This window comes from Syngnathus typhle, linkage group LG2 (genome assembly GCF_033458585.1).
Source record: "Syngnathus typhle isolate RoL2023-S1 ecotype Sweden linkage group LG2, RoL_Styp_1.0, whole genome shotgun sequence".
Taxonomy (NCBI): domain Eukaryota; kingdom Metazoa; phylum Chordata; class Actinopteri; order Syngnathiformes; family Syngnathidae; genus Syngnathus; species Syngnathus typhle.
This window is the reverse complement of record NC_083739.1, coordinates 4,793,509-4,811,438: the sequence shown is the minus strand read 5'-3', so window position 1 is coordinate 4,811,438 and position 17,930 is coordinate 4,793,509. Positions and strand designations below refer to the sequence as shown.

The 17,930-nt window shown below is 42.8% G+C and overlaps 4 protein-coding genes across 10 annotated transcripts in view; 2 read left to right on the top strand and 2 right to left on the bottom strand.

Annotated features, from left to right (window-relative positions):
• The window catches only part of fam171b (family with sequence similarity 171 member B), a 5,411-nt gene extending 4,792 nt beyond the window's left edge, over positions 1-619 (bottom strand). Inside the window, exon 1 of the mRNA XM_061297175.1 lies at positions 1-619. This exon is cut by the window's left edge and continues 276 nt beyond it. The gene's annotated coding sequence lies outside the window, so the exon portion shown is untranslated.
• Positions 620-759: 140 nt separating this feature from the next.
• Positions 760-3,695, bottom strand: LOC133166864 (glycerol-3-phosphate dehydrogenase 1-like protein). The gene is made up of 8 exons (XM_061297205.1): positions 3,536-3,695; positions 2,462-2,639; positions 2,163-2,303; positions 1,951-2,089; positions 1,759-1,871; positions 1,455-1,688; positions 1,087-1,193; positions 760-1,002 (listed from the first exon to the last, which is right to left on the bottom strand). Exons 1-8 carry the CDS (start codon positions 3,574-3,576, stop codon positions 906-908), a joined length of 1,050 nt encoding a protein of 349 aa, XP_061153189.1. The 5' UTR covers positions 3,577-3,695; the 3' UTR covers positions 760-905.
• Positions 3,696-4,236: 541 nt separating this feature from the next.
• LOC133166852 (oxysterol-binding protein-related protein 11-like) lies at positions 4,237-10,178 on the top strand. Of its 2 annotated transcripts, none has more exons than XM_061297195.1 (13): positions 4,237-4,325; positions 4,892-4,960; positions 5,037-5,212; positions 5,471-5,550; positions 5,624-5,809; positions 5,958-6,156; positions 6,915-7,060; positions 7,132-7,272; positions 7,611-8,073; positions 8,147-8,333; positions 8,401-8,583; positions 9,293-9,446; positions 9,517-10,178. In XM_061297195.1, the coding sequence occupies exons 1-13, from the start codon at positions 4,252-4,254 to the stop codon at positions 9,571-9,573; spliced, it is 2,115 nt and encodes a 704-aa protein (XP_061153179.1). In that variant the 5' UTR covers positions 4,237-4,251; the 3' UTR covers positions 9,574-10,178. The 2 variants fall into 2 exon arrangements, with proteins under 2 accessions (XP_061153179.1, XP_061153172.1); XM_061297188.1 differs by having other exon boundaries at positions 4,253-4,632.
• A 2,919-nt stretch (positions 10,179-13,097) lies between these two features.
• Positions 13,098-17,930, top strand: part of LOC133166810 (nck-associated protein 5-like) — a 65,744-nt gene continuing 60,911 nt past the window's right edge. For 2 of the 6 annotated variants that reach the window (XM_061297131.1, XM_061297105.1), the window contains exons 1-2: positions 13,103-13,518; positions 17,531-17,621. In XM_061297131.1, coding sequence (XP_061153115.1) covers positions 13,421-13,518; positions 17,531-17,621 — 189 coding nt within the window. In that variant the 5' untranslated portion in view covers positions 13,103-13,420. Of the gene's footprint in view, positions 13,519-17,530; positions 17,622-17,930 lie in introns of all 6 variants that reach the window. The other 4 variants (XM_061297154.1, XM_061297114.1, XM_061297123.1 and 1 more) reach the window with 4 other exon arrangements.

The window sequence follows — 17,930 nt, the reverse complement described above, 5'->3', positions numbered from 1 at the left end:
AATACGGGGGGACGTCGTGGGCTTGGCCTTCAGCTTATGAAGAAGCAAGTGCGCTAGGAGGATGCGCTGTTGGTGCTGATGCTGGGCGTGTGCAGTATAAGAGATCGTCTGTTTAGTTAAGAGCTCTCACTACGGCGCGGCCAATGTTACAAGAATTCTACGTTCAAGTCGTGTTATGAATGACCACTTTTTACATCGTTTATGATTTTGTGGTACTTGAGAAAAAACAGGGTGGCGGGCAAAAGAGCCACGTTGCAGGAAAATAGAACAGCAACAGTAGCAGTATAGTGAGACGTTTTATTAATTCGATTATCTTTGCAGGGGAAAGCTCTGACGTCATTCGTCTTTTTGTGCAGTTCAGTTTACGTTCTTTGCAAGTGCTGACGAGGAGACAATTCTACATTTATTTTGCGTTTGACTCAAAATTTTAGATTGATTTTGCAACCTTTGTGCAATTATCTAAGATTATGTTGAATTTGATTTCATTTATCATATAATGGGCTTGCAAAATCGCCTCACAGTTATCAATTTGTCGGTTTGTACAAGTGTGAATTTCCTCCTGCATACCTTGCATGCTAAAATAATTGCAGAGTCTGAATTGCAGCTAGGAATGCGTGTGAATATCTGGCAACCTATTACAAAATCTTACGCAATCGTCTGGCAACCAGGCCCGCCTCTTGCCAAGTCAGCTGGGAAAGGCTCCTTCCATCCAGCAATATGCAGAAAATGGCTGATATGATTGATAATAACACAAAGAAAAAAAAGTAACTCTTTAATTGTATATTGTTTAAAAAAAAAAGTTCTTGTTTATCAAATTGAAATGAGTTTCCAGCTCATGAATGTTGTCAAACTCTTGTTGTCTCAAATTTCCACAGAAGGCACATTCCAATGTACTGTTGTCATTTTCACATGTGCTCTGGGTGTTTCTGAAGGCAGGTGATGAACTGTTTCACCTCTTTGCCTTCATAGCAGATCAGGTATATGGACGCAAAGAGCGGAAACCTAAAGCAGGAAAAGAATTATTCATAAAAATCAATCACTCCTATTAACAATTCAGCGTTTGGGCCATGCAGTTAATTGACTTACATGTTGACCATGTCCTTCTTCTGTAGAATTTTGTAAATCTCAGCCGAGGCTTGAGGACCTTGCAGTTTTTGTCCACCGAGCATTTCAGTTTCCAGCTCTGCGATGGACTAATGAAGAAGATTTTTTTAAATATTATATTGTAATAAATTATTGATAAATGTTGTTCGTCTTTCTGTGGTTGCTTATGTGATGTTTTCATAGGTATGCTTTTATTTTTATGTAGCATATTTTTTTTAATTTTTAAATTTGTCCATTAATAAATAATAATAATAATAATAATAAAATTTAAAAGAAATTACTTTTTTTTTATTTTTACATTTTTTAAATCCGTCCATTAATTCAGTGTTTACTGTAAGCTTCTAAATTACCTTGGAAGTTCTGACGAAGGCTTCTGCAACTTTACGGTTTCGTCCACCGTAGCAGGTGGTGATGAGGTCGGCCACGCCGCAGCTCTCCAAGAAGGTGTCGGAACTCACTTGGCCCCTGCAGAACAACTTGGCAAAGGCGACCATCTCCATCAAACCCAAGCGGATCACCGCAGCCTTGGTGTTGTCCCCAAATCCGAGGCCGTCGCAGAATCCGGCGCCGAGGGCCACGATGTTCTACGGATGGATACGGGCTCCATTTGTTTCCCTTCTGACCTTTTGAGTCGATTTGACGCTAATCATTTACCTTCAGCGCTCCACACAACTCCACTGTGTCACTGTCCTGCACCACAGTGATACGAAAGTTGGGTGTCTGAAGAAGCTCTTTGAAGAGAAGTCCATTAGCCTCATTTGTAGAACCTTTTGGAAATAGTACGGAATAATTATAAATCAAATAACAACAGGAACCGGGATGAAATGATGCGTTAAAGAGTCACACCAATGGTGGTTTCACAGAACTTCTCATCTGCCACCTCGCTGGCAATATTGGCCCCCATCAGGACGCTGACCTCAATTTCCAGTTCTTTCCTGATGATGTCCGAGATGAGCTGCAGTCCGTCCGGACCTTCGTCGATACCCTACAGGCAGTTCATTGCCACAATGAAGCAACTTTTGTTTTGTTTTGTTTTGCCATCGGAACGGAGCTCTCACTTTGATGAGTGAAAGGCCGACGGCACCATCCACAACGTGGGACTTGATCTTGTCACAGAGTGAGCGGACGAATTGGTGAGGGGTCACGAAAACAAGCAATTTTGCTCCTTTTACGGCCTCTGCGATATCTGGAACAGCCACCTGGTCAGAACATCGGCGACAAAGTGAGGTCATGTGATCCTTTACAGTATTATAGAGATATTCAGAGAGCTCTGATTGGCTCAGAAAAATAGAAGACTTGGCTTATTGTGTCAAAACGACATAATTTCCTAATCAATCCCTCGATACTGGACAATTACCACGTTCTTTGGCAGCTTGTGACCAGGTAAATATTTGACATTTTCATGCTCCGTGTTGATGATCTCAGTCAGCTTTTTCCCATTGACCATTTCTTCGTAAACCCACATGTTCACGACTGGGTCGAACCGGTTTGATGATCTGACATTCCATCCAATTATTTTGGCAATTGAAGAGCCCCTATAAAACAAATCAAAACAAAAAGAGGAGTCGGATGAACCCTCAGGACAGTCAATAAACAAAAGTAAAAATACATACACGTCGATGTTAAAACGCAGGTTTGTTATATATACAACTGACTTTCAATACAAAAACAAAGTTTTTTCATAGCAACAGTAGTGATTCGCGGGCGCCCTCTTGTGGCACCGACGTGGAGGAAAATAGAACTCCCGTTTAAGTGTCTTGCAGACCTTTTAAAACTTAATTTGGGTACCATTTTATTCAAATTTAATATCGCTATCAAACATTTTAATTGAATCATTCGTTGTTTTATCTTTCATGTAGCTATACATCATTTTATTTGAATAGTTATTTAGTTTTTGATTTTCTTAAACAGAACTTGAATAGTAAAGTCGCAATTACCAACTGCACCTAAACAATATCATGCTTATAATTTTAAATGTATTCCTAAAAATTATATCACTGCCTTGCTTTTTGATTATCGAACACCTCGGCCACTGTATTTTAATATAGGGGGTCCTCGGTTTGCGGTCTCGAGTTACGATGTTTCGTGTTTACGACACACGTCTCATATATTTAACGCCTTTTTTCGACCTAAGCCGGTTTGCGTCGTAAAAACGGTCGATTATGATGGTACAAAGTTGGAGAGAAAATCTCGCCCCTAAAAGTTCGAGCCCTATTCTTGCAAAGAGTTAAACAGACTCCATGAGCATTCTAATCGGTTTGGCGGCGTTTTTTTTTTTTTCTTTTGTCCGATGGGACAGATGATATATTCTCAAATTTACAACAACAACTAAAAAAATACATTGCAACCCGACATTACACGTATAGACTGCGCGAAACAAAAAAAGAAACAGCACTGTGAGACACGCTTCTCAAAAACTTATTAAACGTACCAGTTTCCCGATCCCAAGATGCAGACTTTAGTCCCGGGCATTTTGATCCAGGTCGTACTTTTTCAACCCTGCACCGTACTTTAATCTTCCGCATCTCACTTCCTTATACGCCCTATGATTGAACTGGATGGCACTAACGTATGGAACTTATTTTTTTCATTTCCTGAAACAAATAATTTTAAGAATTTATGAACTGTCACTTTATTTCGTACATGAACGTTATCGTACGAATATGCACTATCCGTTTTTTGTACCGCTATATAGTATTATCATTTATAATCACTTACTTTCATTATATTTAATCATATAATTGAATATAATAATACAGAATAAATTTATACTTAAGTGTATTATGTTCGTCTGACATGGCAGCGGAAATATTTGCTGTGTAACATTTATTTATTGATTTATTGATGTATTTATTTATTCATTAATTTATTTGTTTGTTTATTAGTATTTAATGTATTTAGTTTACTTTTATTTACAAATAAGGTTAATTCGAATTAAAGCTCTTTAACTCACAGACGTCAGTACTTGATTTTGTTTTTAGTGCACATTGAAACAGTTTTATTGAAATTGGGTCGAGTAGAAATAGCACACAATGTTCTTTCCGGATGGCACGAGGATATATGTTGAATAAAAATTTGCTTGCTTTAAAATTCATATTTTGCCTTCAAATATGAATCTAGAAAACACGCATTTGCTTGAAACGCCCGATGACGACTCACGTGATGCGTTTCTGGTTGAGCCACCAGGAAGACTGTCAAGCTGGCTGGACATGTTTTATCAGGTTTTATTTAGAATAGCAACTCGACAAATGGCTTTCTATAAGTTGTATGGTCGGTACGAAAAGGATTTGGAACGTCACTTTACATTTTAAAGAAACGTCGTCTCCTTTAATTAACGTTGTCTTGTTTGGACGGGTTAGCTTAAGTCCAGCAGACTGCGGCTAAGCTAAAGGTGGTGGTGTTGCCAGTGACTATGCAAGGGGAAATCACAGCAATACGAATTACGGACAACGAAAGCAAATTGGATGTATTCCCCCAGAATAGGACTCCAAGCTCGGGGAGAGCGAGTGCAAAAAGCTGGCAGTACAGGCGAGTACTTCTGGTTTGGTGACGCTAGACAGCTAGTTAGTGAATCCGATCGTAACGTGTGTTTATTACATCCAGGAGTGGTGGCAAGAACGACGACTAGCGAGTGACTTGTTTAGCACGTTGCATTTGGGCTCAGCTGCTTTACTTTTTGACCAGACGTATTTACGAGGCAATCGAAAAAGCCACTTTGTGTGTTTGTGGCTGTGTGCTCCATCCCAATGATCTTCTGTGTTTCTCCTTTTTGCATGATGGATGCCAGTGACCACATGGAGAATATCAATGGCTACTTGATGAAGTACACCAACTTGGTGACAGGTTGGCAGTACAGGTGATGTGCCCTACTTGTATACGAAAATGATCATCGCCATTTCCAGAGTTGGACATGTTTAGCGATTCCTCTCCAGGTTCTTTGTCCTGAACAACGAGGCAGGTTTGCTGGAGTACTTTGTCAACGAGCAATCCCGGCCTCAGAAGCCCCGTGGCATGCTGCCCCTGGCCGGAGCGGTCATCTCCCCCAGTGATGAGGACTCGCACACATTTACTGTCAACGCTATCAGTGGAGAGCAGTACAAGCTCAGGGGTGTGTTTTAACACCTTACTCAGACCTCGTTCTGAATTTTATTTTTTAATTTCTAGGCCATGCATAAAGATAATTTTGCCCTTTTTTGATCAAGACTAACACCAGATTATTTAAAATTTTGTGTGATCATTTCTGAGGTATGTTAAGGTTGAAGTTGTCCTGATAACAGTGCTGTTGGAGCATTGATTAATTTGCACACTGCTAGAATAACCCCAAGCATGCATTTATTCCTTTTTTTAATTCATGCATAATTCTCAGCCACCGACGCCAAAGAAAGACAACACTGGGTGAGCAGACTGCAACTCTGCACGCAGCATCACACTGAGGCCATGGGAAAGGTAAAACTGGTTTTGCAACAGATGGCAAATATAATTCCACTTGAATCCAACTTTGTGTGACTTTTGTGCTCAGAGCAATCCTCCACCCAAGTCACGCAGCTACTCCATGGTGTCTCAAGGCAGCAGTAGCTCACCTATGTCTATGCGGAGACCTAGCCAGAACCCCTCCTCATTATTCAACTGGCAAATACACAAGGGCTCCTCACTGTATTCCAGCAAGCGGTCCCTGCTACCTGATCACCTTCTAGAAGCCAGAGAAGTAAATAATGAAGCCCTTGACTCCACACTGATTGACAGAAATCTCTTCCATCTATTTCCACCAATGAGTAACTTTGCAAATGTGAAGAGATGTCTTCAAAGATTTCATTGACATTTTGTAGCCTTTAACCACACATTCGCCTCTTTAGATGATGACCCAAGCTCAAGGCCAGCACCGAGACCTAATCCAAGGAATCGAGGGCCTCCCCGCAGCTCCCGGTCTGTCCGCTTTGGACCAGGATCTTCTTATGCTCAAGGCGACCTCCATGGCTACCATGACCTGCCTCAACGATTGCTTGCATATTTTGAACCTGCAGCAGGTGGCCAGGCAGACAGGATCCATGGCAGGTGGGCGGGCGCTTTTGTTTCCTTTCCTTTGCGTGTATTCAAATTGTGATGAATGGGAAACAGAATTTGCGCGAATGAGAAGGCCCACAAGTGCTCGTAGGGAACAACAGGTCTCTCTCCAAACTAGACAAACAGTGGAATCATTTTGCATTATTGATAGGGAGCGGTACTCATTATTGCCACCTGTTTCAAGAGTAATTGGACCTCGGGTCGTGACGATATCAATGCGACGCTGCACTTTTAATGACAATTTCAAAGTGTCGTGCACGTATGTCCGAATCATCTTTGACGTCAACGTTCACTCTCTGTTCCAAATCATTTGAAACGGCAAAAAAAAAGTCAGCTCATGTCCCGCTTTGCTGAAGCAGATCTCATTACCCGATGCATATTTCATCAGGCGGCCCCGACGGCAACAGCCAATCAGATTAAGTTGCCCGGCAACAGGCGAGGTGAATTTGAATGGGATCGGCCCACCCCTAAGCTTGCATAAAAAGATGCCGCACCGGCGGTCCCCAAGCCGATCAAAGGATGAGCGTGTTTCCTCTCGGCGGGGCAAGTCGCGTCCGATCCAAGGCTCCGGTTGCGTTTGAACTCGAGACGTTTGCCCGGCACCGCTCGGGTTCTTGTAGTGCGGGCCACCTTTTTGGCCTTACGTGTGTTTGTGAGTGTCAGGGGGTGGGGGGCTGGAAGGGAGGGAGGGGTGGGGGCATTGATGAGTAGCTGTGAACCCACTGCTCTGCACCTCCTGCTCATGGCAGGATCCACCATTGAGTGGCTGGAGCCCAAGCTGCCCGACATCCTGAAGAATGGCAGCAATTCCTTGGGTAGCTTCACAGCAGGAGAGGACCTGCTGCAGGAGGGAGGGCTGGAACTCAGCAGCCCAGAGTCCTGCAGCTTCTCTGGGGTAAGGCAACGGGAAGATTTCAACGGTGGGCTCAGGTCGAAGACGTATCTTCATTCCTTATTGTCTTTCAGGAGCAAGAAGACATTGACGCTCAGGATGAAGTCGCCGACTCGTTCACGGACAAAGAGGAGGACCTGTGTGCTGTGGAGGAGGAGCGCAGTGTCATCCTACACCTGCTCTCGCAGTTGAAGCTGGGCATGGACCTCACACGGGTAGGTCGAGTTCCATGTGTTGAGAGGGAGAGAAAAAAAAATCAACATATTCTTTTTTTTTTTTCCACACCGTACACAGCTGCCAAAAAACGAAACACCAAACTTTACTAAATAAAACAAAAGTACATCTCTTAATCAGATTTGAATCGAGAAATGTTTTTGCAGCGTCAGAAGTCGGCTCTGAGCTGAGTCACATGACCCACAATGTTGATGCGGACAGTCTGTTGGCCCAACAACTTTTTGCTTTACTAAGTACGATTAAGTCGAGGCAGATGGTTAGCTAACTAGCACGGAAAGTACCTTTTTCTCCATTTTAATCTTCGGTCGTCCTGCCGCAGGTTGTTCTTCCCACCTTCATCCTGGAGAAGCGTTCTCTACTGGAGATGTACGCCGACTTCATGTCGCACCCCGAACTCTTTGTGGCCATCACGGACGGCGACACCCCCGAGGAGCGCATGGTCCGCTTCGTGGAGTACTACCTCACCTCCTTCCACGAGGGCCGCAAGGGCGCCATCGCCAAGAAGCCCTACAACCCCATCATCGGCGAGACCTTCCACTGCTCCTGGAAAGTCCCCAAAACAGCGGAGGCCTCGTCAACCGAGCCCTCGCCAGAAAGCCCTGACCCCGCCCCCTCCCAAGATTTCTACCAAGTGCGCTTTGTGGCTGAGCAAGTATCCCACCATCCCCCCGTGTCTGGGTTTTATGCAGAATGCCAGGAGAGACGCATGTGTGTAAATACTCACGTGTGGACTAAGAGCAAGTTCATGGGCATGTCCATTGGCGTCTCCATGATCGGCGAAGGTTAGCAGCTCTTTTTTTTGCCTCACATTAACTCAAATGTGTAACACGATGTTTTTTTTTTTTTTTTTGTTAGGTTGCCTGACTTTGCTGGAACACGATGAAGAATACACCTTCACGTTGCCATGCGCATACGCACGCTCCATCCTCACCGTCCCTTGGGTGGAACTCGGCGGCAAAGTTAACATCACTTGCGCCAAAACGGGTTACGCCGCAGTCATCACTTTTCAAACCAAACCCTTTTATGGTGGCAAATTGCACAAGTAAGCACGGCGCGTCACTTTGAAGTGTAGAACAGGAAGGTGACACCTTTTGTTTTCCTAAATGTAGAGTAACGGCAGAGGTGAAACACAACCCGACCAATGTGGTGGCGTGCCGCATTCAGGGGGAGTGGAACGGCGCTCTGGAGTTCGCTTACACCAACGGCGAGACCCGGGCGGTCGACGTCACCAAACTGCCTGTAACCAGGAAGTGGGTCCGGCCCATCGAGAAGCAAGGGCCAACCGAATCCAGGTCGGTACACGGACAGGGGACTCCATTATTTTTTCCATTATGCACATTTGGTTGCACTTATTTTATTGAAATTTCGTACATTTTTCACGTTTTATTTTTTTTATCTTGTTTCATTGACCAACTTTAAGTCCAAAATGAAAGCACTGAAGATGACTTCATCAAATTGCAACCATTTTTTTGTAATGCTAATGTCAATTTTATTAAGCTGTGTAAATGTAACATTTGCTGCTTCTTGGCCAGAAAAATAAATAAAAATAAATTAATAAAATAATAAATGAATAAATAAAAATAAATTAATGAAATAATAAATGAATAAATAAAAGAAAATAGATAAACTAATATAAAATAAATAAATAAAAGTATTAGTCTCCTTCACCATGTATCTGTTTGCTTTGCATGACTCTATTGCTCCTTTTCATTCTAAATGTCTTGATAGAGCACATTCAAACGCAACTGGCTTGACTTAAGTTCAGTACAATTTATGTCAAACATACAGGATGTAAAACGAAGTGACCTTACATGACACAAGATGGAAAACAAATGTAAAGAGCGATGCCGAATGCTGTGAAGGGGCTGCGTAATTACTAACGAGAGCTGCGTCGACGCCTTTACAAACATTCAAAACAGACGGGCGTTGTCTGGTATGCAACAATATCATGCAAGAACATGTTGTGTCAGCTCCAACTTTTAATGTTTCCATTTCTTTTAGGCGCTTGTGGCAGCACGTTACCGAAGCCCTGCGGCAGAAAGATATCGACAAAGCCACCGAGCACAAGCGGATCCTGGAGGAGAGGCAACGCTCCGAGGAGAGACACCGGGCGGAGACAGAAACCTCCTGGAGGACCCGCTACTTCGACAGGGAGGTAAGCCAGCCTAACTCGACGTGTAACATCTCCATGCAGAACGTAGTCAAGCTCCTTTTCTCTCCGCCAGGGCGACGGTTGGATTTATCACAAACTACTTTCCAAAACCTCCACCGTCAAATCCTAGTTTTATCTCTGCTGTGGTCAATTTGCCTGAGGACCGGGAGCAAGCCGGCCCGCACTCACAAACGGATGGACACGTATGAGCTTTTTCTTCTGAGCATATAGCCACAGTGTACATCCACCACTTGCACTATATAACACTATCCAATACCGGAGCTGGCTTTACAATCTTAATTGACTCTTTCACATTCAGGTATTAATTTGTTATTGAGATTTGAACGGTACCGCGTCATTAAAAGAAGACTTTGTAATCATTCAAGGAGTTAGCATGAGTGCAGCTCTCGTGTCGGATATAATGATATCGTTTCACTGTATATGATCTCACGTCAATAAAACCTTGTACAGATATTCGATAGCCTTAAATAGCCCCGATGGGTGAGGAGCGAGCAGATTTTCACGGATTACGAACATGCATCGACTCTGACGGAATGCCCCCGCTCCGCCCTATTATTTTATCTCCTTTGTTGTGTTGCAGTGAGATGAAAGAAGTTCAATGTACATGCATGCTGCACCTCCTGCATCTGCATTACAAACACTTTATAGAACATATTAAAGGTTTTTAAGCAGTTGTGCTTGTTTTGTAATGAAATAAAAACAATTTTCTTTAAACACGCTCTTGCACTTATTCCAAAACTGTTAACTGATCCCAGGGAAAAAAACCACCCTCTTCATAATGTAGTTATTTCTATTTATATACATTCAAATAAAATTTTGATAATGGTGGTTTTTTTCTTGCTTTTTATACTTGAGCTAGCAGAACATACTTTAATGTGAAAACGTTATCCAAATAGAGTATTAGAAAGTAGTGAAAGCTGGTCTGCGTTCTTTATTTTGCCACAAGGGGGCGCCATCTTCACATTAATTCTGTACCGCTTTGAGAAAATGCCAAACAAAAGCCAACAGGCAAGCTTATTGGCGCGTGTTCGTGTACAACTATTACATTAGCATTATTATTTGTTGTGTTATGGGGCAAATTTGAGGCAGGTCGAGCAACACTGTGCTGAACTTTCACATCTTAATGCAAAATAATTCATATTGACTTTGCCAAAGTCACATTTGGATTTTCTTCTGTACATTTCCCATTTCATTTGAATGTGCTTTATCAGTTATATGATTAAATCCGGTTCTAATTCACAGTAGCCTATCACATCTGCGTCTCCATTTATCGGAGTGCTTCATCCAAAGCTCTTCCCACAGGCCTCCACAGTTGTTTTCTTTTCTTCACATGTGGGCCGCCCCTTAGCCAGACCGCACGGCTCACGTCTTTAGATTTACTGCACCCTGCAAAGGGGTGTGAAACCTCACACGAAGTATTGTAGATAACTCAACCCAGCTTCTGGAGGCAAATAGGTCAGATAGAAGATATCACAAAATGGACATAAGAATATTACAGATGCTCACTGAACTGAAGTCTCGGATTTGTGGAGTCCTCAATCGATGATTGGGTGGACACAGGAACACCCTCACAGGAAATCATCGATCGTAACTCAAATGAATGAAGCCGACAAGCGCTAAAAATTGAGTTGAGTCTCATTTGACACTTAAAAAAATATGAAATCCTCTTCGCTTGCAGATGAAACACCATCGTTGATTTATTGCGATATGTCAGACTGCAAAGAGCTCTTTCCATCTTGCTGCATCGATAGTAAATCTGCCCAGCTTGAGTTTTTCTCTGAAAGTGGCTGACATCGGCAAAAAAAATTCTTCCTGTCAGTGGGCAGACTGCAGTTGCCTTTAAGCCCCAACACGGCATCATAAAACATTTCAATATAATGGCCATGTGTACATCCATCAATTCATCCCTTTTCTATACTTAGCTTGTTTGCAGCCTACTTGCAGATCAGTTGACTTTGGGGAAAAAAAAAAAAAGACTACACCCAGAACCGGTCGCCAGCTAGTCTCGGCTCACATATGAACCACATCTCCATTCTACGTCATTAAAAAACAAAACTGGAGAGATACGGATGTAAGGAATTTTTGTTATTGTTTTTGAACAGTTTTAAAGTATCAACATGTTGTGCCTATGAATCAGAGTGGAAAGAGGTGAAAAAAAAATCCCTACTCATTCAGGAATAAAAAAACCCCAGGATAATTATAATATAATATTATAATTAAAATAAAATATATATTATAGATTATTTTAATATTAATTAAGATTTAAATAATATAATTAAAATTCAATATAATTGTTTAAAAGAAATTGCCACTTTGTACATTCAAGTGGGATGCAATCTAAGTAGCAAAACTGACCAGACTTATTTAAAGCCAAGTTCCCCAAAGCCAAATCGCTGAGTTGTGTCTCACCCTAACATCAAGTTGCGAGTGTGAGCGGAAGCAGAAAGCAGCTTGTGATTTAGGATGGCGTGACGACTTGTGTTTCCTGACCAGATGACCTCGTGCACATTTTCAGATCAAGCGGACTTCATCAAGAAGTCAAACATTTTGCAACAAGAGAACTTCAACATGGCACAAATTGAATGTTTCTGCTCTCTGTCAGCAAAGTAGTTCAAAAAATCGTGAAACCACATAAGAAAATGAAGCTAGCAGTAAATCCCAAAGTTGAAAGGTCAATATTGTCGCTCGTCTCTTACAGTAGTAAACAATATTGCAGTCACTCATACAAGGTTTAATATGCGATTACCGTCTTTTTCCATGTATAATGCGCAAAATGTAACTAATTTATTGTCCTAAAATCAGGGGTGCGCATTATACATGGGTTAATTTTCTTTCTTTTTTTTTTTTTAAAGAAAATCTCCCTCGAAATCACCTTTCTTCTTGTTTGTTGTCAATCGTTTTTTCTGAAATAATTTTACGTCTACGGACTTAAGTAGGAGTCAAAATTTGGGTGCGTATTATACATGGGTACAGGCTTTTTCCCCAGCATCGACATGCTATTTTTAGGGTGCGTATTATACATGGGGGCGTATTATACATGGGAAATTACGGTAGCTTCTGACATTTAGTTGGATTCTTTGCTTGCACTGGCTAAGCTAGCCGAGACACTGAGCGTATTATTTAGCTGTTGTTGTTCCAAAAATGACCTTTTGGGCTGCTGCTAATTCACTGACTTAATATTGTTACAATGCGCTGCGAACTTCGGGGGCAAGAATGCAAAAAGAGAATGGAATCACGGTCAGAGAGGAATGCACCAAAGAGACGGGCTCGTTTGTTTGCTGCGGTTGCGCAAGTCAAGCAGTGGGCAGCTGAGATCCAGCGAGGCTTTTGTCATCCAGGAACAACTAACAAACATGCAATTTGATTGCAACTTAATATGCATCCTCGGAGAAGTTAAAAGACACCAAATATAACATTCGGCCTGAGATTCGTTGGGTGGATGGCAAAGAGGAATGTGGGAGCCCTGCAGAGAAGCCAATAAAAAAAAAAGTAGAAGCTCCGGCCGGCTCGAAGCGAAGACATCGACTTGGCAGTAAACTTGCGAGTCATGTGCGTCCATTTAAATGAGAAGGCAAGGCAGGACAGACGCGCTTCGACTGCCAAGCCGACACACTTGAGGAATGTAACAGCGGAGCAGCGGCCATGTGAGTCAGGAAAACAGCTCAGCAGCTCCCTAGACTATGTAAACACACGACACTCCCCGAAAGGAAAACTAATATCGCAAAGAAAAACACATTGTCCTGCACTCAAGGAATTCCATGCATAGTAATGCTTTTGTATGTTTGTTTACAAAAAAAAAAATCGTAGCCAGCTGCCGCTGATGTCATGAGCAACTTCGCCTCACTTTTGGTCCGCCCGCCTGCCTGCTGTGTATTTACAAGTCTTGTGGGGTGTTGCTGCAGACAAGCCCGGCAGCCCACAGCCCCTGCAACACTTCCTGGAGAATTTGCAGCAGCATGTTTTCAGCTGCCATCAAAGGAAATTCCACCTCATCATGCCGTCGAACTACCTCCGAGGGCAAGATGCCGGTTTATAACCAGCCTGCCGCTGCACGGTAAGCTTTGCATTTCAACTAGTTTGCCTTCTGACTATCTGTGCATAAAAATAATTTTAAATGTCCCGTGCAATGTAAACATCCTTTGGGTTAAAGTTTGAATGAATGCATTGACAAATGAGTCGACATCCAATCTTAAAATACAAAATATGATTTTTTTGGGTTAGTCTAGCATAGTTGCATTTCTCCAGCGAATGCTGAGTTCAGTTCTCCAGCAATCAGCAGAAATCTGAGAGAATGTTAAACTCGGTTTTTCTTCTACATCCACTTGATGCCTACATGCCAGCCAGGGGAAAGTATTCCTTTATTCCAATTGGGCCCTAGCCTTATATATATTTTTTTGTACCTGAAGTTGGGCAAAGTCATGTTATCAACTGGGTTTTAATTATTCCTTTTCTTGCACCTCCTCCTCCTCCTCCTTTCAAAGGCATCTTGTTTGCAGATGATTTGTGTTTCTTTGAATGATTTTTTTTTTTTTTGCACGGAGAACCAGTTCAGTCAGTCATCTGAGTTGGGCCTGGGGTGCCGATTAAGTACATTGTCGCTTAGGCGTAACCAAATATTGAGATATTAATGATGTCATCCAGACAGGGAAAAAGTCCAGTAGCTAGTCATGGTGCTTGTGAATGAAATAAAAAAGGATCACAATAGTCCAGTATATTTTATTTATTTATTTATTTATTTATTTATTTATTTATTTATTTATTTATTTATTTATTTATTTATTTATTTATTTATTTATTTATTTATTTATTATTTTAATTATTTATTTTACTTATGGTATTTGTTTATTTTTATTTTATTTATTTTATTTCTGTGTCGTCTTATTTTGGTTGTTCTGTCAGGTCCCCCTGTTCCCGTCAATATTGCGCATATTTCCTTTAGTTTTTTTTTTTCATCATGCTCAGACATGACCTCACCCATGTGACCTTGAATATTTTCTTGCCTGTTGGCTTCTTAGTTTCAAAGTTGTTAAAATGTTGCTGTACCTCTGACTCCAAAACAAAATAGAAAATTGTTACTTTTCCAAATGCACTTTTAATACAACCTCACTGTGTTATTTTTATGACACACTCACACATGAATATTCAAGATATTCATAATGATGCGCAAAGAAAGAATGTGAATCTCGCAGCCTTTTCCAGTAACTCTGGAAAGCGGAACCGCAAAATGACATGTGACCACCCGTAGAAACCGAACCAAATCGTTAGCTCATCAACCTCATTAGTTCCAGTCCAGCGAAGCCCGCCTTTCACACACACTTCTTACATACTAAAATGTAATTATAGTTGCCTGGCTGATATAAACGCCTCATCGTCAAAAGGCAAAGCCAACATCCAGCATAACCATCGATTTGCTCGCGGGAAATCATAAAAACAAACCGCTTTACCCCATCCGTAATTCCACGTCACGTCCAGCGGGTTCCTACGGGTCGGCCAGCAGAGGGACCCGAAACATCTCATCAGCGCCGACCATCTGTGCTGCTGCAGATGGATCTCGCTCTCCGCATGTCACACACTCAATGAATGGAAAGTAATTGGCTAACCCCCCAAATTGAAAAAGTCCAATAAAGAATCGTAGCAGTCATTCACAATGTGAGATAAAACAGTCAGAGGACTTGACGGATATAATTAATCCTCTTCTGAATTTAATTATGCCCCCTCCCCGTCGACCACTGTATGGCCTCCCCTCCCAAAAAAACTCGTGCTAATTTCAGACTTTGCACCATTATGGTTCACCCCCAGATGGTCATTTAAACACGACTGTAATCTTTACGAAGACCAAGGGCTGGCCGAGGAAACAGCTATCCAAACACTCGACCGCTCGAGAAGCTTTTCAACATGTTTCCTCTCGTGACGCCGACAGAAGGCGCAATAGTATCGACTGTATCTCACATCAAATGACAAAAAGCGTGAAAATGAATAGCTGACAAAAGAGCCATGCCGATCAATATTCATGGAGTCGTGTACGCTGCCTCTGTTTGGGAGAAGCCAGCTCTCAATGGGGCCTAAGTGTTCTCATTAAGCTGTTATCCACTCACATTATCCTCCTGGTTGTGTTGAAGCTGTCTGGGGCTCAGCCCCCCCCCACCCCCCGCCCGCCCGCCCGCCTTGTTCCTGCAGCAGATGTTAAAAAAGAAGAAAAAAAACAAAAAAAGAGAGAGAGAGCCCTCATGCGACCTTTCACACACGCACGCATGCACGCTGACACCAAAACTACCGCCCATCATCCTGGTATCTAATTAGGCTTCCAGCACAAAGACTCCCAGATGTCAGCGTCCTCCTGGCCTCCTTTGATTGCCTCCTTTCGGATGGCCGGCTGCGGGCGGCGACGCGTGTCGCTCCGTGGAGGTCAGCGCCGCCGCCGCGCCCCGACGCTTCAACATAGCTGTAATTGCTTTAGGTGTAAATCACAGTAAATCAGAAAGGGAGGAGGATCAGTCCCGAGTAGTACAGAACCAGTAAGCCCTACCAAAAGAAATTTTTTTAAATGAACTCATTCACTCCCAATGACGGTTATAGACGTCAAATATATTACCGTAATTTTCCATGTATAATACGCCCCCATGTATAATACGCACCCTAAAAATGGCATGTTGATGCTGGAAAAAAGCCTGTACCCATGTATAATACGCACCCAAATTTTGACTCCTACTTAAGTCCGTAAACGTAAAATTATTTCAGAAAAAAGATCGTCTTTGGGAACAACCGGATGTTATTCTGACGGTCAGTATCACTGCGCAGGCGCTAGCAAACTCGATAGCGAAGAAATATGTGAGACTCCCAACGGGATCACCAATATTTGAGTGATCTTCTAGTTATTTATTATCTTTCTGTGTGTTCACAATTGTCATGGTGATCTTTCTGGTGATTTCTTAACTAGGCTGATTGACAACAAACAAGAAGAAAGGTGATTTCAAGTTTTATTTCAAGGGAGATTTTCTTCCAAAAAAAAAATTGTACCCATGTATAATGCGCACCCCAGATTTTAGGACAATAAATTAGTTAAATTTTGCGCATTATACATGGAAAAAGACGGTATCTAGAAATTCATCCAAGTTCGCCGTCTCTAAAGTGGTTGCAAACGCACTCCAATTGAGTGAGTGCTTTTTTTTTTTTTTATCAGCGTCCTTATCTGAGCGGCCACATGAATGTGTTTACTTATCACTTCCGCTCCGTCCGCAATCTCCTCCCGGCGACCCGATGAAAACCTTGCCATGCTCTCGGCGTCAGGTCAGTGCAATCAGGTGCGGCGCTGACACCTTTTGATCTCAATTTCCCATGACCCGATGCTATTTCATCGACATGAAATCCAAGCTTTAAACCCGCACTGCAATTACGACGAGACATGTGTAGCGAGACGTTAACGCGTTTCACATCCTGTTCGCTGATTAGTCGGCTTCCCTCTCCACTCAACTGCCCTGCGGTCGTTCAGAAATGGGGCAGCGGGCTCGAAAACGCGGCGCGGGAGGTCAAACGTGCCGAGGCTTCGCGTCGATCGCCGAACGGGACGCGTCACGTCGATGTGTGAGGATTTTTGACAAGTGCACTCATGCGACATGACATCAATTTCTAAATGCTTCCGATGATCCTCGTATGAATTCAACTAGCAGGTGTATTATTATTATTTGCTAAGCTAAGTCCAGGTTGTGTTTTAAAGGCCTCTGACCTCAGGGCATCCGTCGGCCGACCTTTGACCTCCAGCGAGGAAGTGCGGTGACTTGTCTTTTCGCCGCTATGGTCTCTTTGTACAGGAGTAGTGTGCATAAAGTGCAGTGTTTATCTTCGGCCGTGGCGTCGGCCAGGTCCAACTGGTTCCCAGCGCTGTTTGGAGAGGTCTAGAAAAACAAAAGGGCTCCGGGCGGGTGGAATGGGCGGGAAGATCCAGCTTTGTCAAGCCGGGAAAAAGGGAGGGAACTTGGACTCTGATCTTGTGCGGAAGGTAAAAAAAAAGAGAGAGAATCCGCCGGACGCAAGGTGCTGACTCTCTCCGCCCCTTTCCCTCCCCGCAGAGCGTCACAGGTGATTGAAACAGCGCCGGACGGAGGAAACCCGAGCAGCCATGCGGAGAGGAACGTAAAGAGATTGTCCCCCGGCCCCCCGGTAAGAACATGAGAGAAAAAAAAAAAATCACTCTTCTTGTGACAGTGGGTCAACAATGATCACGCAAATATGGCTCTGGGGAAAAAGATCATTTTTCACTTCCTGTGTGGGGACGTCAGGCCTGGCAACCCTTAATTTCCATTTCTTCTATGAACGTTCATTCTGTGAACTTTATTTTGTAGTTTTTCTGCTTTAAATGAGGAGGAGGTTGGATTTGCTTGTCCAATTCGATTTCAACCATGTTGTAAGAATTTCACAGGCCATTTAAACAATTGCATCACATTTTGTCTCTTCGCATAATCAATATTT

Bases quoted from the DNA above. Each gene is read 5' to 3' on its own strand.
- LOC133166864 (XM_061297205.1), bottom strand. From the start codon at position 3,576: ATGCCCGGGACTAAAGTCTGCATCTTGGGATCGGGAAACTG. The intron at 2,090-2,162 runs GTGAGAGCTCCG...AACTGCCTGTAG, and splicing joins TCGGCCTTTCACTCATCAAA to GGTATCGACGAAGGTCCGGA. The intron at 1,872-1,950 runs GTGTGACTCTTT...TATTTCCAAAAG, and splicing joins GTTCTGTGAAACCACCATTG to GTTCTACAAATGAGGCTAAT.
- LOC133166852 (XM_061297188.1), top strand. From the start codon at position 4,517: ATGCAAGGGGAAATCACAGCAATACGAATTACGGACAACGAAAGCAAA. The intron at 4,633-4,891 runs GCGAGTACTTCT...GATGGATGCCAG, and splicing joins GCAAAAAGCTGGCAGTACAG to TGACCACATGGAGAATATCA. The intron at 8,584-9,292 runs GTCGGTACACGG...CATTTCTTTTAG, and splicing joins CAAGGGCCAACCGAATCCAG to GCGCTTGTGGCAGCACGTTA.